Here is a 25442-nt window from a genome sequence, read left to right as displayed (position 1 = left end):
ATTGTGAGAAATACAGTTTTAATGAACTTCTCGCATTCAAACTGCAATAATAAGAATTTCTACCAGATTAAGTATCTTAATAATCAAACTGAGCATAAGAAAAGCAGAGTCCGTGAATCTAACTGGAGAGTGCAGAGGCAGTGGCTCAACTGCAAAATGAGTCAACAAAAAGAATGTTGGTAATGTTGGTGTTGCATCCAAAAAAAACACAGCAAAAATGCAATTTTTTTTCAAAAAGAACTTCAGGGAGGGGGGGCAAAAGAACAGGAAACAAAGTTTGAAAGCTGATTTTGAGAGTTCAACTGCTTTTGTGGACTGTAATGGCACAAAATAGAATGACAGAAAATATAATGAGCAGCTCAAATTTAGACAGGATCAGGACCTTGCCTTTTCATTCACACTGTACCATAGTTGGGGGTTCCTCGCTGTCGTTTACAATTATTCACTGATTATCTCTGAAGTATAAATCACGAACAGTGTTAAAACAATTAGCGCGCTCTCTCCAAGTAACAAAATCCAGCTTTGCTTGAAGCACTCAATAAAACTGCGCTCTGATGTCTCACAGGCAACTCAGTCCCTCCGAGCACATCTGAAAGGATAATAGAAACCAAGCTGAAGCAGCAGCTCATGGGTGGTATGCTTACTGTAGTCACAATACAGATCCTATTCACTCAACTAAATAACTTACGTTTCCTGCCAACGTGCTTTAAATAGGGAAATTTTCGTGGAAAGGATTTTTCACCCAATTCCTAGGTTCCCAGTACTTTCATGCAATATTAAATTTGATCGATCGACAGATAAAAGTCACCGAATAGAACAAGATTGCCTGATGTTTTGCTTTCTATTTGAATTAAAGTGGTTTGCCATGAAGAAATTTGAGACAGTCAATTTGTACAAAATTAGGGATAATTATTGAGTCATCAGTAAAGTTTCTGACCTCGCTGGTTGAGGTTGGAATGAGACAAGGGAAGAGAAGACTGACCAGTTATCCCTGCAGAAATATGAAAGGTCATATATATTGACTGCATTCCATCTTGCATGTGGATGGATTGTAACTAATGTCCTCCACTCTGATCTGAGGCTGTCAGTAGTTCACATATCTTTCTAGACCTGTTCAATGTCGAGAGAGTCAGACAGCGTGGGAAAATATTTCCGCTAACTGCCCTCCACTGTATCAGAAGGTTGACTATTCAGTTCCCACCCAACATGTGTAGGCTGTGTGGTGTCACTTGCACAGTCTGCAACATCTTTAAATGCATTAGTTGAAGCCCGCTGCTGTCTATTTCCAATTGGGGACAATGCCAGATTATGTTCGAACCCTTATGGTGCATTGTAAATTGAAGGCCCAGAGTCTATGCCTCCTGGACAGGCTCCAGGAATTATCCCTTGACGGGAGCCAAGAAATCTTATGCGTTTGGTTCAAAATGATCCTTCCCACACTCCCTGTCCAGGGATTCCTCAAAATAGTTTCTTTTTCAGCTGAAACTTGTGAGTTTTCGTTTAACGATTACAGAATTATCACCGTTTGGAGAGGCTTCCCACAACAGGACACTATTCTTTAGATGCCTGTAAGGAATGGTATAGTCTCTGCATCCAACTTATGTCAATCTGCACTAAGAGGAATTTTAATAAAGCACCGAATTATAAAAAGCCATTCACACACCAAGCCCTTTTCTTCCACAATTCATACAATCTTGAAATTGTTGGTCCCATGGAGTATCGTTCAGCTCAATCTGCACCTGTCTTTATAGTCTCCAATACTGTTCGACAGTAAATACCAATCTCATTCTTTTTTGAAAGTTTTCATCAATGCAACAACAGCTGTTTTAATAACAACCAAAAAAATTGCATTTGGTACAGAGTTCATAAAACAATTCACGCAATCAATTTGAAGTGGAGGTAATATTTGCAGGAAAAATGTGTCAGCTAATCTGCACCAATATCATCCCACAAATAGAAATGAGACGAAAGACTGAATTTAATTAGTTTTGGTCATTTGGATCAGGGAGGAACAGCACCAGCGATGCAGAAGTGTGATATTTTCTATTTCCCTTGCCAGTCATCCCATGCTCCTGTGAGTAAGATTAACAGTTTTAATTCTGAATTTAGTGCAATTTTTTGGTGTGAATCCAATCGTCACGGAATTGAGCTGAGACTACACAAATGTATTTACAACCAACCCTTCAAACCAATCAGTCTGGGCTGAACATGAGCCCAGGTTCCAGGATCTAACCCAAAATATTTTGCCACATCTCTTCACACCTCCCCCCACCCCCGACATATATACACAAATATTTTTAATGAAGTTGGTGCAATTTAAATTTAATATGGGAGAGTGTGAAGTGAGATCCCTTAACTAAATTTACTGTTATTTCTGATAACAGCTACTTCAGTGTTATCAATAATGACAAGCATAGTACTACAGATAAGAGTATTATAAATGCGACACTAAGTACATGCCCATTAGATGATTAAACAGGAACTGTTTAACTGTGCATACACTGGGCTAGGTTACTATAAACTAGATTGTAGAGGCAAAATAAACTAAAACATGGTAACCCTACGGTTTTTTAAGGTGGTTTCAGAATCTCAGTCGTGTTTATTATATTGTAAAGATAATTAAACAGATTTATGTTAGTGCATTTAATGAAATAATGCTGAGTGTTTTTAAAACACTTGTACTACCTTGACATGGGGAGGTCAGAGCTCTGCATCCGTGTGCTCAGAAAGTGTAGGAATGTCTGCTTCCTGCCCTTCAATGCAGGTTGGTATCTAGTGGAGTCCTGTAGCTCAGTGGTTAGAGCACTCACCTTGCAAGCGAGATACCTGGGTTCAGCTCCAGGCAGGGCGAAACCTTGGGCAAGTTTCCTTACTCCACACTCCTAATAATAATCCCTCCAAAACAAAACAACAAAAAATTGGTCATTTTCAATCCACGACTGTTTGTGGGACGCTGCTGTGTGCAATTGGCTGCTGCATTTCGCCCACAAATATACAGTCAATTCACTTTACAGCATATTCTGTGAAGCACTTTGAGACGTCTAGAAGCGCTATATCAAATGCAAGGATTGTTATTATAATTATTATTATTGATCGGACAAGGTATTATTGTAGGAGAGATTGAATATTTCTGATGGCCATCACCGGTAAATGGATAAAGGTAATTTTGGGCTGTCCAATGCTGTCCAATAGAATACCAGGATGGCCTATCTAGTCTCACATAAAGTATGGCTACTTTAGACAAGGCTCAGAACTATAATAATAATCCTTGCATTTCATACAGTGCCTTTCACGTTGGAAAGACATCTCAAAGTGCTTCATTAGCCTAAAATACACAATCATTACACTTTACATTATTATGCATCACTGCTTAGAGTAGGGGAGAAATAAGATTTTTTAAATAAAATAAAATAAAACCTCCATCAAGGTTCAAAAATAAGAGAACAGGTTAGTAGGACTTGTAGCTAATGTAGACCAAGAGATGTAATTAAACTAAAGGTTTACTCCAGAGAAAGCTCAAAACAATAACAGTTGTGAGCCTAAACATAAGCCCTAAATGTTTGTGATGTAAGTTACCAAAAATGAGATAGATTCATAGAATCGTAGGATGATTTGCTTCCCCAATCTCTGTTCTGTGCATCTTCTACTTCAGTCCTAAACTCAGTGCTGTAATTTGCTGCTAACCGCTTGTTTCTGATAAGTGATCTAGTTTCATACCTTCGCCTCCAACCTCTCTCGTCAACACATTATTTCTTATCTTTTTATTTTATAAATTCCACTATGGCTATTCCTTCAATTCACCATCTGACCCTCTCTTCCTCCTTTCTATATTCTCACTGTTACAATCAGAACTTACATATTACGTGTTACATATTATAGCACTACCACTACCAACAACAACGGCAAATTACACTTGTATGGCGCCCTTCATGTCGGAAAGACATCCCAGGGTGCTGGAAAAATATCCAAACTAGTCCATGCCAGGGTTTGGAGTATAAAACAATGGCACCTCTCCTAATCCCCTCTCGCATAACCTTCTCCCTCATGCATCACGTTTCCTACTAAAATAATATAATAAAATCCTTGCATTTGGTATTGTTTTCTGCTTCAACCCCAACTTCTGGAAGTTCACATTCTCCCCTATTTCTTTTCAGCCTCATTCTTTCCTAGGACTTCAAGACTGTGAACTCCTCTCAATCTTCACTTCCTCCCACAATCTTACCCAAGGGAATTAAGACCATTGTATGAAGCTTCCCCCTCTTGTGTTGGCTAAGAGTAGCTAACCTACAGGACCTCAGCCCTTCCTGTTCTGTATGGGCATTCACTGTACTGAGCTATGAGATCTTTGTGTAATTGATCCAATTTATATTTTAAATGAAATATAAATTTACTATAATAATAACTATGAAAAGAAAATGACAATAGCGGCAAATTATTTGGTGTGACGCATCCACCTGACCAATCTTAATTGAAATGTATAAATTCCAAGCATATGGACTCCCTCGGAATATATTTGGTGAATCATAGTAACAAGAATTTTTTTAAATATTTATTTTTAGTGAAAATCTTGTTCTTGCAGCTGGAAAAACCATCAGGATATTTTTAGATTTGAATATCCTTACAACAAAATAAAAATGTGTCATGATTTTCATCCGCAACTAAGGTTGATTGTTTTGATTTCTGTGTTGTGCCTGAGGCTGTCTGAGCCATCAAGCTGTTCATTCATTGAGTGTATCACATTACTTTGAATGGAAGGATCTGGCTGCGCTTATTATACATTAATAATTGTGTAACATACAGGATAGGATTATACACAAAGCTCAGATCTGTGTTAGGAACTACAGAACACAAAATGCAAGTAATTGGATTATACAAAGGAATGCAACCTGGCATTAGGCTATAGCCTAGATGACATTCCAGGTTCAGTCAGTTTGTTTGCACTGTAACTACTTGTGTTTTACAATGCACCAGTTAAGCTACACATGGAATCTTGTTTTCATCTGAATGTAGTTAAAACTGAAGCCATCCTGTGTGGCTTCACCAACACCTCCTCATCTCTGTCTCTGACTGTATTAATCTCCCTGGATATTCAATCCAATCACAGCACCAGTGTGCAATCTTGTTCTTTAAGCCTTTCTTATGATCTTTAACCAAGTTCACTTTCCTTCAATTCTATTTCTAACTCAACCCCAAACGATCCAAAACCCTCATCCATGCCTTTCTCACCTCCAGATTTTATTTTTCCAAAAACCTTCTCACCGGCCTTCCAAGCGCAATTCTTTACAAGTGCCAAATCATCCAAAAAGTTGCAGCCTCTGTGCTTTTCCAAGTGAGGTTTTGCAAACCCAATACCCCCACCCTCAACACCTGGGGAAGAGGAAACCAGTGACCTCCACTGTAAAGTGGATTTACTATGTATTATGTGAACTAAATGAGTGAAGCCATTCTTAGAGTAGACCTTAGACGAGATTTTAGATTAGATTTTAAGAAAAAATGGCTAATTAACAAATGTTAATTGTCTGAAATAATCTATCAAATACGAAAAAAAAGATGAAAATATCGGGGTTATTCAAAGCACCTGTAAATGGCAGGACTGGGAGAGTTAATGTCTTGGATCTTTGAACTTTGATAGGGCGAATCACCTTTCTCTGACTTTTCTTCTGACTTTTCGTAGGTTCTTATGTCAAGTTACTGAGCTGTTGCCCTTTTCATCTGCTTTCTCAGGGCGCTAGTAATGATAATGCATGGTGCTGGAGAGCACAGTGGCCGCTACAATGAACTTGCTGAACTGATTATGAACGAATCCATCTTTGTATTTGCACATGACCACGGTGAGTATTGTTTGATGTCACTCCCTCTAATATCATGGATGGCCACAAAAGTGTTATGGGTGCCACGTCCCAAACTTTGAAGGTGATAAATGGAGTGAGTACAAGACAAAAAANTTCTTTGTATCAGCTCACGTTTATTGTGCATGCTGGCCATTATGTCAGCCATGTGCAAACACTTTTCATGTCAATCTACAGTAAGCTCTTGACAACTCATCACTGCAAGGGAAAAGTGGCAAGTTAGGCATTTGTAGAAATACATAAATAAATGCGGCCGGGATAATGACAGAATGATGACATAACTTGTTGTGACAAGTTAAGCCGGGTTGAGTTATCAGGAGTTTACTGTAATTGCAAAAGATGTAAAAGAATTGATGCAAAACAATGGAATGGATCATTGTAATTATACAGTACAGTAAAATGGCAAGATCATAACAATCCAAAAGGGTTAAGCTGCCAGAAATGACTTCCTCCCTTTCTCAGTCTCCTAAACGTAGAAGCATCTGTATCTGGAGACCAGGCAGACAGCCAAATCCTAGGTGTCTCTACGCTACTTGGACTGGCTTCCTGGAACTCAAGAGGAAGCAGCCTAGGAATGTCATTCCTTCTGTGTTTTTTAAAAAATTCTCCATCAATTATTTACAGTAACAACATTCTATATTATATAAAAATGTTGATTGATTGATTCCTTTATATATACATATATAGATCATCATTCCAATTTTTGATTATATTATAAATTTCAGTCCTGTCTACCTTACGATTCAGGTTGAAGTAAATCCTCAAATGGCTATTTTACAGAAATATTAAATCTTCCTCCTCAGCTCCTGGATCAAAATGTACCCCCCCCAAATTCAAATCTATTATCTTCTCATCTCATTATTGTTGCTGAATTCGCATTTGCCCATATACCAGTCACGTTTATTTCAAATAATTACATTTTGGAAAGCACTTCAAGACATTTTTTGTGTGAAAGGCATTGCGTAAACGCAAGTTATTATCATTAATTACTAAATTCTTGATGTTGCTGGAGTGGAGCACGGATCTTGGAGTGGGTAGTAGCCCCACTTTCGATTCTAGAAACCTTTGAGTATTATTTCTGGAAACCAAAGGCAAAAGCCTAGCTTTACCCTCTACAACATGTATTTTCCCTCTTTCAAGGGAAAGGCATTTAGCCAGGGGTGTGGAATGTAACATTCTAAAAAGGCTGGGAGCGGCCTCTGGGGAGCAGCTAAAAGTTCATTCATATTTATTTAGTGAACATTAGAGAGAAACATTTCCTCATTTACTGGGATAGAAGTGGATACAGATGAGGCATAATGTTATTTTTAACATTCTCCCAAAGTATACAAAATTAGATTGTGGCGTTAGCGCTGTCTGAACCACTGTCATACTCTCTTGAAAAGAGGAGGATGTTTGTCGCGGTGTCAAGGCCAGCAATTTCCCAGAAAACAAACATGTCTGTGGGAATTACTGTGCACAAATTGGCTGCTGCATTTGCCTCTATAATAGTCACTACACCTTACAGTATATACTGTGAAGCATTTTGAGATGTCCTCCCAACATGAAAGGCCTAAATCGAACGTAAGGATTGTTCCACTTCTCAGCATTGATATCATAAGATCACAAGGTTGATTTGAGTGAAGACGATCCATTAGACCCATTTTATTTCATTCTTCCAGAATATCCATCCTAACAACTTCCAATCACACCACAACTGGTGCACCACAAGGTATTGTTCTGGGTTTACTTTTTGGATCCCAACAGAATCCCCTCTGAGATGTCTTATCTCAAGACTTGAAGAGCCATAACACATCACTTACCTGAATGAGCCCAACACTTACAGAAACGCAAAAACAGTCTAAAATAAAAAAGAAATGCATTCCTGACTGTCACACTATAATTATCCATAATCTATTAGGTTACAAGAGAGAAAAATCTCCATGGAGATTCTACACACGAACAGACAGATCTGGATAAATATTGGAAAAGATCCATAACGCATGACGCACAGAAAATACATCCTGGATTTAATTAAAGAGGAAATATCTTGACTAAATTGTACCATATGAAGCAAGGCACTTGGTGCACTTCTTGGGGTCTCTCAATTACCATTGGTTAGTTTTTTTATTCAAGAACTGCTACAGAAATGAGAAGCCCCACCGTAACATGGTGATATTCCCCTTTAATGATATAATCGAGAGGACCTCAATCTATTTATTTTGACCCCTATTATGCCACTAGAGAAGATGTACGACTATTCTCCAATTTTTGCTTGCTTATCTTTGCACCAAAGTATCAATGCAGGATTGTGTAGATTGTGAGTGAGCGTCCATGGCAGCATTAGTTGTGCTTGTGAAAGAAATGCAAGTGACAAACAGGATGGCCTTTTCTCGTTCCATGTTAACTGTTAAGTAGCAAGATGTTTGAGGCCGGGAGTCTGAAATAATTTAATAAGTAGTTTAACATTAAGATGATAGGAGCTCAGAGTGGGTATTCTAGAAAAATGGGATCAGATGAGCTGGAAATCTTTCTTCATTGTAGCTCCATGTGTACCTTTCTTGTGGTCGAATGAATTCTGGAAATCCACTAGCTCCTGGGTGATTAGTTTGGGGTGGGTGAGGGGGGTGATAAATGAAAGCAATGTATCTTGTAGGAACTATTAATGGGTGTAACTGACATTACACACCTGTGCTGTGCCAGTGAGATGTACAGTTATTTGAGCATGATTTATGTTTTAATTACAAAGAAAATTTTTAGTAATAGATAACTGTAAATAATTCTATGGTAGAATTCTCATGGCGGGATTAAGGGAACAGCAAAAGGAATGAAAGTAAAAGTCAAACAGTGTCTAAACATCACCTGAACCCTATATCCTGAAAACACTCCCACAGTCTTTATAATATACTGTGGAGTTCATGGTAGAGGGAGGGGGGATTAGTCAGTTCCTACCCCCACCCCCCTCCCTCCCTGTTGTTTTGCTAATTGTACTAAAATATTAACAACAAAATTACATTTATAAGACGCCTTTCACGTTGGAAGGACATCCCAAAGCGCTGGACAGTTAAGGGTTTGCATCCGAGCTGGGGTTTCGAATCAAGAGTGGTAAGAGGGTAGGGGGGGTGACGGATTGCTGAAAGCACGATCAAAGAGGAAGGTCTTGAGGTGGACCTTGAAGGAGGCAAGAGAGGAGCCGAGGCAGGGGAATTCGGGATAGAATTCCAGAGGTTGGGGGCAGAAAACCTGAAGGCTTTTATATATATTGTATATAATATGTATATATTATCTTAGAATAATCCTTGCGTATGATACATCACCTTATCACACTGAAATGTCTCAAAGCGCTTCATGTGATTTACTGTAGAGTGTAGTGGCTGCGTTTTGTTAAGCCAATGTCATAAAAAAATAACAAAAAGATGACTGTCTTGGTGATCAGCACAACAATAGACCTCATTCTCCCTCCAGTTGCAACATAAAACTCGGTTCAATTTCAATTATTTTTATAGTTGTGAAGCAATCTTGCAGCCATTCCCGCATGCATTCAATCAAATTACACGTTTGATGTTGATGTTTTCTTTGCATCATTTCAACCCGTATTAAAGAAAAGAACACAACACATCAAAGAGCCTTCCTCAGATTCGCAGTGTTATTTTTAGATACAGTATTCAGCTGCAGGAGGCTACACCACAGGTTTCAGAATTCAGCTGAAGTGAATCGAGTTCAGTTGAAACAATACATTCTTTTTATTTTTCCCAGATCAAACAAATGAAGGAACTTTGATTTTAGAATTTTTAAAAAAATATATAACAGCCATTGATTCCTTCAGTGGTTCTTTGTGTTGCTGCAAATTTGCTTGTTCAAAGAGCTGAATTTGTTTGTGCTGTAAATTGTCATTAACTCCTGACCTTTATTTTTTGTGCGACATTCACACACAAATCAGTGGTCAGGAGGAGGAGGAGGGGAAAGTGTTTGAGCCAAATGAAGTTAGTAAGAACTCAGCCAAAATAGACTGCTTGAAGCAGTGCAGAGAAACTTTTGTTTAAATTGAAACCAGCAGTCTCCAGAAAAGGATTACACATTGAACAGAACATTTTTTTACTTTGTTTAGCACAATGCCTACCAGTATATGTAGTTAGAAGCCCATTTACTAAGTGCCCTTTCACCACTCTGAAAAGAAACGATTTTTGCATTTTTTAAAATAAAACTAAATTGGTTAGCCTGAAATTGGGCAATCCTCTTACACAATTAATTTAAATTAATCATTGTGGGTTGGAGTTCAGGCAATTACTGGCAATTATGCTGCTGTAACAAGCTGAACAAATACAAGGGCTGAGCAGATTTTTCCACTACAGTGTATACGCTTTTTATACTTTGTGGTGTTATTTAAATTGTTAAACAATGTGAAAAGCACAAAAGTTACTGCTTATTATTTCTGCTACCGCATCATTAGAGAGCGTGTGAATATTGTTATTCCTGCTGGTTCCTTGTTAACAGAACCTTCTTCCGAAAACTCGTGTTTCGTATGTGAAAAAAAGAGTTTTTGCGAGCTTCTTGACCACAGTTGCGGGATTTCTTCCCACCCTCAGCCTCAGTCTTCCCTTCTTCACTACAATCTACATGCTTTTAAAACGCATCTTTGGCATCAACATGCCATTACCTTTTGAATTATTTACTCATTTCAGCTCTGGTGGCTTCCTGCCATCTGCACTAGGTTCTCAAATTGTTACAGCCACAAACCTGTGCTCATTCACCCCACGCACATTTCATATTGGCGTGGGGAGAGGGGAGGTGGGTGGTGAAGTCACTCCATACTGATCAACAACAACAACTTGCATTTACATAGGACCTTTCATGTGGGGCAGGGTCTCGGATCAGTCAAGATTTCTGATATTTTCTTTCTATGGCGCATGGAGACTTGTGGTACCATCGCCTCGTTTTACAATTCCACACTTTGTCTTCGCACTAATATTACATTACTCTCCATTTGGTGATATGTGAGATCAAAAGTTTAAGGAACTCATTGGGTCACTGATACTAGAAGTTTCCTGTACCTACTGGTGTTTTACAGAAGAGTGAGATGGGCAGATCACTGTAATTGTGGCCCCCGCCAATGCCATACTGAAACCGGCCTCAGGAACGGCATTACCTCTCTCATTTTCCCTGCCCGACACACATATCCTCAAAAGTAGTACAGCTGTGTTTGAGAATCACTTCAATTTTTGCCATGCTTTTAAGGTCAAAACCAGTAAGAGCTGCTGGATAAGTGGAGCATACACATCAGCAGCCACAGAGAAATTGTGTTAATTGTAGCATTCTCGTGATTTGTTTATTCATGTGCGAATTTCATTGTGTGAGAATCTGCGTGAGAGACGAGATGAACCTCCTCCCCTCCTGTCCCCCTTTCCAGAAGTGACTCTTTTTTCAAGGCAAATGCAAGGTGCCAAAAAATAACACGAGGTAAATGATCTTTTGACCCTGAGGACAGTTGGCATGAAAACATTCTGTTCTCTTTTTGAATAGCGTCATGCAATCGAGTTAATGTGCACAGCAGTGGGGACCTGAATTTAATGCTTTTATAGAATCATAGATTTATGCAGCACAGAAGGAGGCCATTCGGCCCATCGTGTCTGTGCCAGTTGTTTGAAAATTCTAAATCCAATTCATTCCCACTCCCCCGCTCTCTCTCCATAGTCCTGCAAACTTGTCCTCCCCAAATAATTATCTACTTCTCTCTTAAAAGCTGTTATTGAATCGGTTTCCACCACCCTTTCAGGCAATGCATTTCAGAACTGAAGAACTCGCTGTGCAAAAAAAAATTCTCCTCACCTCCCCTCTATTTCTTTTAACAACCATTTTAAATCAGTGTCCTTGGGTTACCGACCCACCCGCCAGTGGAAATAGTTTCTTCTTGTTCACCCTATCGAATCCCCAATAATTTTGAAAATTTCTATTAAGTCTCCTCTTAACCTTCTCTGCTCCAAGGAGAATAATCCTATTTCTCTAGCCTTTCCTAATAACTGTCGTACCTCATTTCTGGTACCATCTTGGTCAATCTCCTTTGCGCCCTCTCCAATGCCTTGACATCCTTCTTAAATTGCGGTGCCCGGAACTGAACATAGTCTCTAGCTGAGGCCTAACCAGTGTTTTGTAAAGGTTCATCATAACGTCCTGACTTTTGTATTCTATGCCTCTGTTTATAAAGCCTGGTATCCCATATGCTTTTTTTACAGCTTTATCTACCTGTCCTGCCACCTTCAAAGATATGAACCCCCAGGTCTCTCTGTTCCTTCACCCTCTTTAAGATTGTACCATCTAGTTTATGTAGATAGCCTGACACCCAATGCAGACTCCGAGTAACACTGGACTTCGTAAGCCTGAATCCAATCATAGAGAGGATACCTCCCCTCCCCTCAGTCTCCTGGTGTCCTATAGCTGCACTGATTTCCAACTGGAAAAGGTGTGGATGATGGGCCTGAGAATTACATTTTCCCTTCTACCCCATAGGAAGCCACCATGCCTCGCAACTACCACCTCAGCGCAGACGAGAATAGCAGCTCAGCGGGTGGGTTATCTTTCCCCATGTGCCATCTTTGAACAAGAGAGTAGTAACGGAACAGTCTACCTTTAGCTTCCATCTTATTGCTCTGAAATCAGTAGCGCTCACATTACTTCCTCTAGCATTCCCTTAACATTACAAAAAGCTTCCCGTGTGTGCAGGACTGTACAGGTGTGAACTTGCCGTTTAGGACTACACAGCACAAGTTATTGTGGCTCTTAACATTTGCGGAGATTCCTGCCCGATGCAAATCGTATCATGCATTCCTTTAACAGCACAGTTTTGATCAAATGATATATAGTTTGCTGGTCACAAAATGCAGTGATTTAAATTGCGCCAAAGGACATGGTTGCAATAGCAGTGAGCAACTTCTGCCACAATAACTCAAGGCTCTTTTCCCCTCCCCGAACAAACATGTTAAATTGCCAGGAGGACATTACCCCTTTAAGGCTTTTTATTTTTTCCTGACCTAACAGGGCTGAATGGGGCACAGTACTCAATGTGGGTGTGCTACTTGTTTATACGTTCAATATGAACTGGCTTCACTCAGCGCTGAGAGCTACTTCACAATCCAAATCCATTTATAGTGGGTTTTTTTCAAACCTCTCTCGACATAGTGATTCACATTGACTGATCGACCGCCTTTATAAACTGATTTCTTTTGGTCTGGAAATAAAACGCTTGCCAAACAGCTACAAATTCTGTCACAGGCAGTCCAGAAGCTTCCCATGCTTACTCCCTCTGCACCCCCCATCAACATTTTGCTTAAACCCTACCGAGCCCACAGCTAGCTGTCAACAAGCCATCATCGTTCATATATTCTACAGACTTTATAAAAGATCACAGACTGAAATGACCTGTTTAAAAGTAATCTTCCCTCCCCTTCCCTCCTCCCCACTCTTCCTATTCAAATATTTTTATAAAACTTCTTCTTGCACTTTAACTGTATTGGAAGCAATGACCTGTAAGGTATGTTCCACGTGGAACTAGTTTTGTTTGAGTGAATATAGCTACCCTTTGACCTTTTTCGTCAGTAGTCTATCCACGTCTTTCCAGTGTTTTCCTCACCTTTACCCCACAAGGCAATTTGAGAGCAAATCTAATCCTGAAAAGAGGATTATATTTCCTAACAGACCATCAGAGGTAGTTGGGACCCTCATGCGATTGAATCACATAATAATAATAATAATAATCCTTGCATTTGATGTTGCGCCTTATGTCGTTGAGACATTCAAAGCGCTTCACAGAATATACTGTAAAGTGAATTGACTGTATAATTTGTGGGTGAAACGCAGCAGCCAATTGTGCACAGCAGTGTCCCACAAACACTTATGGAGTGAGTGATCCCTTTTTTTTAAAGGATTATTACCCCCCAGTGATCCACCAATCGACTAAAAACTTTCCTACTTATTCCTAGTTAATCCGAAGCATATGGACTAGGGAAACTTGCCTAAGGTTTTGCCCTGCCTGGAATTAAACAGTTACTGCCATTACATTGCCTATGTTTGCTATTTCCCAGTAATTGTTGACACTAATATTCAATCTTACGCCCAACGGCCACAATAATATTTGGTGTAGGAAGTGGAAAATGTCATGGCGTGGAGTGGGTGGGAAGACATACTTCTGATGCGATATTAACACATTGTTGGTACAGAGGAAACGGAGCATTGGTCCACATCTAAACTGAGAAGCTTCCCTTGAGAAGCCTACACTAAGTACATTAAATAGGAAGTTGTTCCATCTTTTTCCCAGTAGTGCCATGCCACCCCTTGATGAGCAGATAATTTTGTTGGAGTTTAACTAGTTAAAACGCCTGATTTGTCATTGTGAACAATGACAAGCTTCCGATGCTTGTCCAGCTAGGACCATCCTACCATTTAGGTATTTGGCTTGTGGGGCTATCAGGGATGAGTGGGAAGAATCCCACTCCCCAGTGACTGAGAATCATAGTAAAGTAACATAGCTATATTTTCAGGAAGGAGTAGATTATCAGTCCATCTAACTGACACATCCAATGTCCTTCAAGGTTCTTTAAAAGTATTTATCTCTTAATTTAATAACCTGGAATTCTTTAGCTGTAGTGCACTAACAATAATTTCCATTTATACAGCGAATTTTCCCATAGGAGAAGTATTTTACAAAGATGGAATTGGAGCCCAAGTTAGGGAGCTGCAGGTATACTGAGCCAAAGGCATATTTAGAGGAAAGAGGTTTTTACACAGGTTTTGAAAGCGGAGAGAGGGGGGACGAGGCAGAAAGGGAGTACAGAGAGAGGGCTGAATGGTCTTTACTGAGATCCTAAAGAAATCAAGCTCCTGCTTGTCAAAGTTCTGCATACTAAGATGGCTGTTAAAAATCAAGTAACAGTATTCAAACAGAGCAGGCACTTTCTCCCAGTGCTCAGGTTAACACTTTTTAATTATTCATTTGCCTCATGATTTTTTATGGGACGTTACTGGTACAAACGACTGCTGTGTTTGCCTAAAAAAGCACTTGCACTTGACAGTAATTACCTGTGAAGCACTCTGAGGCATTTCTATGCAATAGATACACTTATAAAAGAGCGATTTATTTGTTCCTTCCTGTTGCAGTACCTGTGCCTGTAAAGCATGCCACCACACTTTCACTATGACAAATCTCCCTGTGCTTCCTATTTTCTTTTCTTGACCTCACTTTGAAGATGTAATTTTACTAACTTTCCCCCTTAATGGATTAGCTTTATTTCCAGCACATTAACCCTTCCCCTTTCTCCATCAGAGTGAATACCCTGGTTGTTACCCTTCATAAATCCAGTCCAATTGATCAGATAACTTGGGCTGAAAGGAACTTATAAACACGCAGGTCAACCTTCCCAGGAAGATTAAGACAAGTTAAAGATTTATTGGTGCAGAGAATGATTTGAATACTTTGAAATAAGCTGCTTGCTATCCACTGCAGAAGATGCTTCCAATTACTTTAAAACTTTAAAAAAAACAGCAGTTGAAAGCTAATTAATCTGTGAAGGGACTTTCGTAATCAGTGAAAAGATTAATGGACATTTAATAGCTTCTGGCATTTACTTCATAAACATGTCTTCTTACTTAGTTGGCCATGGACAGAGTGAAGGGAATCGGATGGTTATTTCCAATTTTCAAGTATACATACGTGACTGCTTGCAACACATTGACCACATGAAGGAAAAGTACCCAGGTCTAAACATTTTTCTAATCGGCCATTCTATGGTAAGTGACCTCGAATGGAATTGAATGGAATTATTTTCCTTGTTTATATTAAAAAAAGTCAAAGGCTCGCTTTTGTTATATTACGAGAAGTGAGAAGAAGCTTGATTTATACTTTGTATATTACTTTGTTAAAGCTATTACAAAACAATTTTGGAATTCTTTTGATATTAACAAAGATAAATTTAAAATGTTCCTCTTGATCTCCTTTTGATCCTTTTACCCAACCCCACGAGTTCCCATAGGATAATCACCATTCAGCCCTTGAAACCCTTTTCACCATTTTATTTCTCTCATTTCCCTGATTTTCTCCATATCGTTTATTTCCAGTTGCAGGAAAGGTCTCAAGCCAAAGCCCGAACAGGTTGGGTGGTCCTAGTTATCCAAGCAGCCAGTAGTTCCCAGATAGTTCTCTCAATGGCAGGCTATGTGGTCTTAGCTGATTAAACTCCAGGAGTACCCTAATGCGTGCTTTGAGGCTCCCTTCAGAGAAAGAGTACGCATTCAATTCCAGATATGGCAGCTTCAATGCATAGATGGCGTATATCTGTAGAATTCTGTCTGGCTTGTATATTCGAGCATACTGATGGGATGTGTCAAATATAATTGGCTGACATATCTGATATATGATAAGCCACTATATGCAAAAAATATTATTGTTATAATGTGACTTCGTGGTGAAAAACAAAATGAGGAGCATATTAACTAGCAACATTACACACTGAATAACTGGATTGAAGTAGATCAACAGGCTAGAGTTCTGCTTGAATTGTTCAGTGTCTATAATTAAAAAGCAATATTTATCTCCAACACAAAAATCAATTAAAAAAATTATGCAACTTACAACTCAGCAGGTCTGCCTGTTACTGATCTGATCGGTCCAAGGCAAATAATAAGAGGGAGAATGAGCTGGACGTGTGTGCTTTTATTCTAAGCTATTGCATAACCCATGTTCTGTATTTCATTTACACCCAATCTCACACCATCAATCAAGTTAATGGAATGGGGTCATGTCTTAAGGTGGCTTCAGTGAAATAGTCATTAGTAAACATGTTTGGGGAACGGAGAACACTCATGCTTGGTGTGGCACTGTGTAAAAGATGCATTTTTTGGGGGGAGGATGGAGAGAAAATGATCAGCCAACAGCAGTAAATGTCCGATCCGAGGTATCAGGGTTCTGCCAAACCTGGAAAAAATCAATTGAAATCTACACTCTGGTTCCCTTTTAGGGTGGAGCAATCGCCATCCTCACAGCGAACGAGAGACCAAATGATTTTGCAGGGGTGATGTTAATAGCACCTCTGATTACCCTGCAGCCTGAAACATCAACTCCCACCAAGGTAAGAGGGGTGGCATAACACAACAAGCTGCCTGGTGACTTGCAACATCTAATTACTTTTAGCAGTGCAAGTCATTTTACATCTCATCATTTGTTTGCATACCATTGTGTCCAGCTGTTGCAGTTTCCAGCAATCTCAGCCTATTATCTCTGGATACATTTACAGGAATTATAATCATCAATCTTTTAACATAAATCGAACATGTCAGGGCTTGGACGCCCTGACAGAAGTGAAAGGCTGGTATATTTACCCAGTGCCTTTAAACCCAGACCATTATTTAAACCCATATAGTACAAAACTGATGGCAAAGCCATTTACTCTGTTGGCAATCCCTCTTGCCTATGTACATCTATAATTGTATCTCTCTGTAGGCTTCTTCATTTAAGTAGAATCTAAACAGATCCTGCTCTGTAAGAAGGGCATTGTGCTAGAAACCTGTGTGGATCGTTTTGAATCTATGTAACGCTGTTCTCCTTTCTTTCCAGGTGTTCCTTGCCAGGCTCCTGAACTATGTTTTGCCAAATATCGGTCTTGGATCCATTGATCCCAATTTCATATCCAGATCAGAGGAAGAGGTAAGTTTCTGGAATTTGTTGTTTTGTTGTGTAAGGAATTTAAACTTTAAAAAGGAATTCCAGGTATGTGCGCAATTGGCTGCCGTTCGCCCACAAATATACAGTCAATTCACTTTACAGTGTGTTCTGTGAAGCGCTTTGGGACGTCCTCCCGACGTGAAAAGCGCTATATCAAATGCAAGGATTATTATTATTATGTTGGTTGTGTTACGACCTGATCAAGATCACAAAAGAGATTCAGTTCATAATTTACCTCAGCCTTCCAGAATAACAATCTGGTCAGATTAAAGGCAGGTGGAGCAAAGAATATTTGGAACTCAGGAATAAAAGAATGAAATCAAAAGGGCCAGGCCTTCAGAATGAAAAGCTTTTCCTATGCTTGGGGGAATTCTATGGTGATCTGTACATTTGTGGACCTTCATAATATGAATCTACGGTGAGAAACCACAGCAACATATATAAATTTAATGAAATCAGAGTTCATTGACTTTAAAGATAGCGATCCTGGACTCAAGACATTTTTGGGTGTGTGGAAGGAAAGGTGGGGTAGATTTTTTAGTAGACAGGTGTTTCCTTTCAGTTCATTCATGATAACATCCTTACTGAAACCAAGTTAATCCCTATATACTCTAATTACTGGCATTGATTTGGGTGCAGCTTTGAAGGGAGCAGGAAACCCATCCTATGGTAATTTGGAAATGCTATACACACAAGACCTTTAATGCACCTTAGGAAAAATGATTGGAAAACCATATCATTCTGTGTCTATGTTTGCACAGGTGGGGAGGAAGAAAGAGATAAAATCAGCTGCATTATGAAATTCATAATGTTACAGTGATGGATCACTAGCCCAGACATAAAAAGGCAATATTATGCTGATGGCTCTCTGTTGACATTTGTAACTCTCTCAAGCATTTAGTTTTTTGCTTTACAAGATCATCACCACTTAAGTTTAATAGCTGATAACTCACTGGGCTCCCTATTTTGGTAGTTTAGAATTACATTTTCTGCAGATAGTTAGTAGAAATGTGACTGCTGAGAGAGACAGAGGGTTCACAGTTTATAGTTCTAAGACAATGCCACTGTTAAGTCTTCCAACACTGACAAGCCATCAGCTAATATAAAGCTCCAAGGAATTCATCAAGGATTATCCTCCTAAAAGGTTGATTCAAGGTCGGAGTAAATTGAATTTCCATCAACTGTATCCTTCGAATTTCTGCCAGTGACTGTATTTATCTAGTTAGCCAGGTTATATATAAACCATATTTAGAAGTGATGAACAGAACAGCTTTCTTGTGGCTGCTGTGACTGCATTTGTTCGAGTTTCAGCTGGAATGATCTATACACATGTTTGCATGGAGGTGGAAAGCTAATTTATAGGCACACAAGAGATATTGGGTTGATACCAAAGTATTTGTCAATATTATGCTAACAGTGGAAGTGAGTGTCACTGCCATTTTCAGAGAAGGCTGGAAGAGATATTTTGTCATGCAAATATGATGCAGTGATATTTGTGAGATAACTACATATTATTGATAGGTTAGTTGTTAATACACAGTTGCGAAGCTGATGAATTTGTCATGTTAGGCTCTCTTTAAGTAATGCCCTTCCTGGGGAAGGGGAGCTGAGATTATTTGAATACAGAGATGAAACTGGATGAATGTCTAGTTATAAGGAGGATTGACAGCTGCATTAGATGATTAAAATCTCCACAGTATGGCTCCCGTCCTGGCATAGCCATGGGAATACAAGATGTCAGGCTGAAGATCTAGGTTATAATATTGATAGTCTGGAGTCTGGGAAGAACTGCAGACTTTTTGCCTGCTGGAAGTTTCACCCCATGGTTACCCTTCAAGGACACAGCGTTCCAATCAATGTGTAGCTATCCTTATACACAGTCAAAATCACTGAACACTGCATTCATTTCAACTGCTAATAGCAATTGATTGAAAAGTGTTAATGTCTCTCGCCTCAAATTCTTCTCAAACGTGGGTGATTAATTTATTGGTTGCAATGTGCAATTTCATCCTAAAATCTGTATTGAGATAACCTGGCGGGTGAGTGAGCCTTAAGAATTTTAACCAACATTCATCTTCAACACTTCCATTTTGTTTATTAGGTTATTCCTTCCATGGGCATTGGAGTCATGAATGCTATTTAGTAACCTACACCCATTAGTAACACGTTTCCTCATTATTGAGGATTAGCCAGATGAACAGATGTCAGTCAATAGCAATTGGAATCTTCCTGCGGTGCAACAGTCTTGGTGCTTGGAAGCTATTGGTAACAGTGTCTTGTAGTCAGTGTAACAGGCACTGTAATATCACTGTTTGGAACTTTGCAAAAGGAAAAATAAATGAATTAAACACAGTGCATTCAACACTTGTTCAAATTTGAGTTTAAATATTCATTGGATGGCTCAATTTCCACTCAAGTTGATAAACCAAATACCGTTGTGCTTCGATTCTAGTTCTCAATTAATGACTCACGCGCGTATTCAGCAGAAATAAATTCCTGTCCTCTGTTGGATTATGCATAGGTTCCCCCTAGGGAAGTATGAGCTCTTGAGAGAGATGTCAGGAATTGGGGGAGGGAGAAAATGAAGGAAAGGAACAAGATTAACTGCTGCATGATTACCATCATCTCCTAGGAGATGCCCTTTGTGAGGGTGTTTGTTCAAAGGTTAATCAGCAACTGAGTCATACTGAAAATTAACTCCCCTGTTGATTGATTGCCTGTACCAGTGGGTAAAAATGTAAAAATGTACCCAAAGGATATTAAGCATCGTAAAGAAAAGAACATTAAGTGGTTAAGTGCTGAATGTTATTTGCAGAGGTCATGTGTACATATCAAATAGGCAGCAGAAAGCCAACTTGGAAGAAATATTTAATTTGCAGTGCAAGAAACTGGATATAGAAGTGAGAGGTTATACCATATACTTACCGATATACACAATACATACCATTACAACACCTTAATAGCACAGAAACAAGAGTAGATCAATCATCTTGTCAAGCCTACTCTACCAAATTACTGGATCATGGCTGATCTACAACTTAATCCCATTTCTTTTCCTTTCACCACATTGCTCGGTAGACCAACTACCAAGTACTACTCGATTACCCTCTTAGATATTTCAATTGACCTGCATCTTTTTGGAGTAGTCAATTCCACATCCTATGTGAGAAAAGCATGTTCTCCGATATCACTTTTAACAATGGTCTAAAGTGAAGAATCAGTTGAGGTGTTTAAAAGGGATATAAGATAGGTGCTTTTGAACTAAGAGAATTAAATTTGGCTTTGGAGAAAAAAAGTGGGGAAATGGGTTTAAAAAGTTAATGAATAATAATAATAGTGGAGCAGGCTTGATGGGCTGAAATGACCCACTCCTATTCCAGTGCTTTGAGTTAGGAGAGTCAAGTTAAAGAAAACATACAACAGAACATGCATGTACAATTTACACCACCACAAATCACACAGCAAAAATGCCAGCAGTTTCCTGGCCTTAACAAGTTTCCCATGGTCTGAGTTGTGAACAGCAAAGTTGTGACAAACACCAAGTGATTCTTTGCACCAAGAGTAATCAACTGCTAGAATGAGTTAATGGAAAAAGTATTTGAGACCAGGACATTGGACTCATTTAATAAGCTTGCTGCTGTAATGGGAACACAGCAAGTTTGGTATTCTGGAAGGACAAGAATCAAATTGGTTAAAATAAATTTCTTCATCTAGAACTTGTGATCTGTTATGTGGAAGGAACTTGTTTGAAAGGCCAAATAGCTAATTCGTATTTCACTTTTTTGAAATTTCATTGATGGATCGATGGACGAACAGAACACTGACATAATATAAAAACCTTAGCACACAATAATGAAGTTTTATTGTAAAAGTACTGGTGGTGGTGATTTGAAAAATGTAAGCACGTTAAAGAATTAACTTTTGCTCGCACGGTGATTTGTGTAATGTGGTTGAGCTGTAATAGTTCCCATGTTAAATTGTATCGGGTCTTGCAGGTGAAGAACTATATCAATGATCCTCTGAACTACCATGGAAGTGTAAAGGTTAGCTTTGCAGTTCAACTGTTGAACACAGTTGCCAGGATTGAAGAGATTCTGCCAAAGATCACCTGGCCATTCTTGCTGCTCCATGGTGAAGCAGACAAACTGTGTGACATCAACGGCTCTTACCACATGTACGACACAGCACCAAGCAAAGACAGGACTTTAAAGGTGATGTATTTTTTCCATAAAGAAATCCAGGTTAACTTGGAATCTTTTTTACATAGTGCATGAACTCAGTGCTGGGAAATGAATTACTTCTGTTTCAGTTATCAAACACTCCCAGATCAGGTTACGTTGTGGGATAGCAAGTAATAAGGGCGGGGGGGGGGGGGGGGGTAGGGAAAGATCTCACTTCAACTAGATATATTAAAAAGTTTTAAGATATAAATATTTATAAAAGTGTAAGATGGAGAAAGATGGTACAGTATTTAGTGAGTTAAACTCTACCTCTTATTTTTCAGGTCTACACATCTGCCTATCATGTGCTCCATAAAGAGTTGCCCCAAGTCACCAGTGAAGTGTTCACAGAAATTCAGAAGTGGATTGTCAAGAGGTTATAAACAATATCAAAAAAAAATTGTTCCCCAGATTTTGAAAAAAACTAATTTTTTTACATGGTCTGCTTGACCAAACTAAATGTTACAGAAGACGGCTTTCATTCACCCCTTTCCCAGCGGCAAATCCAAATGTTTTCCCCCTCTTCCTCCCCCATATATATTCTTTGGCCTAAGATCGATCTGATAAAATTATTTTATATTCCAACATCAAATTAAGACAAATTATAAAATATAATTGCCATGGGCCAATTTTGTGTTATCAATAGATTTGTAAATATGTCTTTGTATTCACAAACATGTTGGTGCAGGTTATTTTATTTACCTTATATGAAAGCCCTTTATTATTTCTTTTGAATGTAAATTGTTTCCTCTTGTGACTCAGTATCTTCTATTCAGGATGTCCCTACAACAAATTTACATTTATATGGCGTGTTTCATGTCAAGAGGATGTCCCAAGGCACTAGGCTGTTCAAAATGGAATCTCAGCTTTATACAAATAGTTATTCCCCGTCACACCTGGAGTTGCCAAAAGGCCAAACTTGGAGCTAATCTGGGGTACATGGCCATTTGATCCCGTCTGTTGTGATCTTGCTGTTAGAGTCCATATCATTCATGGCCCCAGACAGCAGTCTGCAATATAAACTCCAGCAACTTTAACTAATCCAATTGTAAGAGGTGCCATCTTTTATATGAGATGTTGAACTGAGGTCCCATCTAAGGTTGACATTAAAGATCCCATTATACAATTAGAAAAAATGTTTCTCTTTATGTCCAGATTAATTGGTCGTTCACTCATGGGCTGTTTGTGGGACCTCATGATATTTGCCTACAAAAACAGTTGCTCCATCTTGACAGTAATTACTCAAGTACTTTGAGCCATTTTGTCATTATAAGGACTATAAAAATATAAGTGTATTCTATGCAAGTTTAGTCTGTAGATGGAGCACATCACATAGAGAATTATCTCATTGATTGTTGGCAGGTGTGCCGTTCCACATTTTAAAATGTTTCCCTCATTCAAATCAGAGCAATATCAACTATGAAGATAGGGATTGAGTGTCTCAAATTAAAAAAAAGGTATTGAGGTGGATTAAGAGGGTAATATGTCTAAATAAGAATTATATTGCATGTTTAAGAGTGTTATTGTATTGTAACAGAGAGTTAACTGAAACTAAGTAAACTGTTAATACAATTTAAGAATTTGTTGTAAGAATTGAGCCTGTATATATTGGGAATGTATTGTACTACATTAATTTGGGACTATATTCAGTACATTAATTAATAAATTTTATTGCTATTTCATTTGTATGATGAAAGTTCCTGCTGTAGTATTGGAATACGTCAAGTCTTGTCCTCTCCAGCCATCTTGTTTATATGTGACGTTCAGCTTCTCTTGCTGAAATGCCAGTCAAGTGTTGGGCAAGAGCAGGTGGCATTTAATGCAACACTCTCAGCCTATTTTAGGAAAGTTTAAAATATCCTCTTCTGCCATGTCGTGACTGCCAGGAGTGAAGCCTCTTCACTACGATACAGAGCAAGGTTTACACAAGTACCCACTTCATAGCGCATTTGGCTAATTCCAGAATTCTGTAGATGGGCAGTTAAGCAGCAACATGAAAAAAACATGAAAAATCATGTCATCTGAGAGGTTTACTTAGAGGTTATTAAAATTGCTGACTAAACATTTTAATACCATTAAAAATAGCCTGCTTAAGTTCTCAGCCTCTCTATTCATCTCCTTTCCCTCAAGATTTTTCATATTGGGCCACTGGGGGAGACTGGGATCTGTTCCATTTATATTTACAGACTGCAGCTAACGTGAAGTGCATTCCTCCTGAAGCTCTCTCTCGTTCAGGTGGTTTTGGCAGTAGCTCCTGCACAATTGCTAAATCCCCACTTACACTGAATTAGCATCATCTGGGCAGATTAAACACTCCATTAATCCATAGAATAAATCTATGAGACAACATGAATTGCCTAACTAGAGAAATACTTCTAAATCCATCCATCTAAATCTAGAGTATGAAAATGTGACTAATTTGAATAGAAATTGTTATTTCAATTCAATAGAATGGACAAACATTGATGGTGATGTGATATATCACTGCTTTGTTCTTCGAGTTATTGGACAGGAGGCTTGTATCAAAGTTCATCACTTAAGGGCAGTACATAGAACGAATCATTAGAGATAAAAAGGAAAACGGAGATTGTTGGAAATCTCAGATCAAATTAAGAGTGTCAGACAGGCACAGGTTCATCCGCATCTGTGAGCGAGCGATTTTTCATTCTGTTCTGATGGAGGGTTAGATCCAAAATATCCTTAACCTATCTTTCTCTTCCAGGTGCTTATTATATATTGTATTATATCCAGATCTTATTGTAGCATAAATAATTGCGTCGCAAGCGACAGTGTCTTCATTCAACTGGCTTCTTTGCAACTGAATATTTGAATGGAATCCCAAGGTTAAAGAAACCTATTAAACTCTTTGTCTTTCCCATCAAACAGGCATTTACAGAAATAGAACTAATATCCTCAGGTACTCCAATTATCTCTTGTTTGATCGGGTTTGTGCAGTAATAGTCACGTTGAGTATCAGCTTGTAGACAGAAATGGAAGAGAGCTTTTAGCTGCAATTCGTTTTGTTTGCTGACAGTTTAAATTGCTTCTGGATGCCATGACAAATACAATTTTCCCAGGTCTCTTAAACGAGTCAAAAATGACAAGGGATCTTCATCTGTCCGTTTTATTGTACCCAACTAGTAATCTCCAGTGCTCGAAATGCTGAAAATTAGCTCAACCGTGTTGAGTGGTACTTAAAACGTACAATGCAAAGAAAGGAACAGGAAACTGACCATTAGCAAAACAACTACACACATGCTTGTACACAAATCTGCCTCTTGGCAACAAATATCATAAATGTTCCTTAATTCGAACAGATATCACAATAGAGTCAAAGTCTAAAACACTGTAAACTTCTTAAACAGATTTAAACTTACCTCTCAGAAATTATTTTTCTGCCAATGATGAAATGAATCCCAATGATCGTATTGATAAACTGGTTGACTCCAATATATTAAAAAAAGGTAACTATGTAGGGGAATGATCAAATGTTAATCAACATCACCTTTTACCCTTTAAATTTGGGGACTCAAATGGCAAGCTTCAAATCAATTGAACTTTGTTCTCTTGGGTTTGAGAGTTAGGTTAAAACAAGGTAAACCTGTGAGGAGCAAATCGAGATTAGGAGGGGAGGAGGCTTATGTGGCACATAAACACCCGTATGGACTAACTAGACTGAATGGCTTA

General features: G+C 38.8%; 1 protein-coding gene across 3 annotated transcripts in view; it reads left to right on the top strand.

Annotated features, from left to right (window-relative positions):
• The window catches only part of mgll (monoglyceride lipase), a 29643-nt gene extending 6206 nt beyond the window's left edge, over positions 1-23437 (top strand). For all 3 annotated transcript variants that reach the window (XM_042339622.1, XM_007890342.2, XM_007890343.2), the window contains 6 exons: positions 5725-5831; positions 15469-15605; positions 16832-16942; positions 17428-17517; positions 21531-21746; positions 22040-23437. In XM_042339622.1, coding sequence (XP_042195556.1) covers positions 5725-5831; positions 15469-15605; positions 16832-16942; positions 17428-17517; positions 21531-21746; positions 22040-22138 — 760 coding nt within the window. In that variant the 3' untranslated portion in view covers positions 22139-23437. The remainder of the gene's footprint in view (positions 1-5724; positions 5832-15468; positions 15606-16831; positions 16943-17427; positions 17518-21530; positions 21747-22039) is intronic.
• Positions 23438-25442: the final 2005 nt, after the last annotated feature.

Source organism: Callorhinchus milii, unplaced genomic scaffold (assembly GCF_018977255.1).
Source record: "Callorhinchus milii isolate IMCB2004 unplaced genomic scaffold, IMCB_Cmil_1.0 Scaffold12, whole genome shotgun sequence".
In the NCBI taxonomy this organism is placed as follows: domain Eukaryota; kingdom Metazoa; phylum Chordata; class Chondrichthyes; order Chimaeriformes; family Callorhinchidae; genus Callorhinchus; species Callorhinchus milii.
This window is presented reverse-complemented; position numbering and strand designations above follow the sequence as displayed.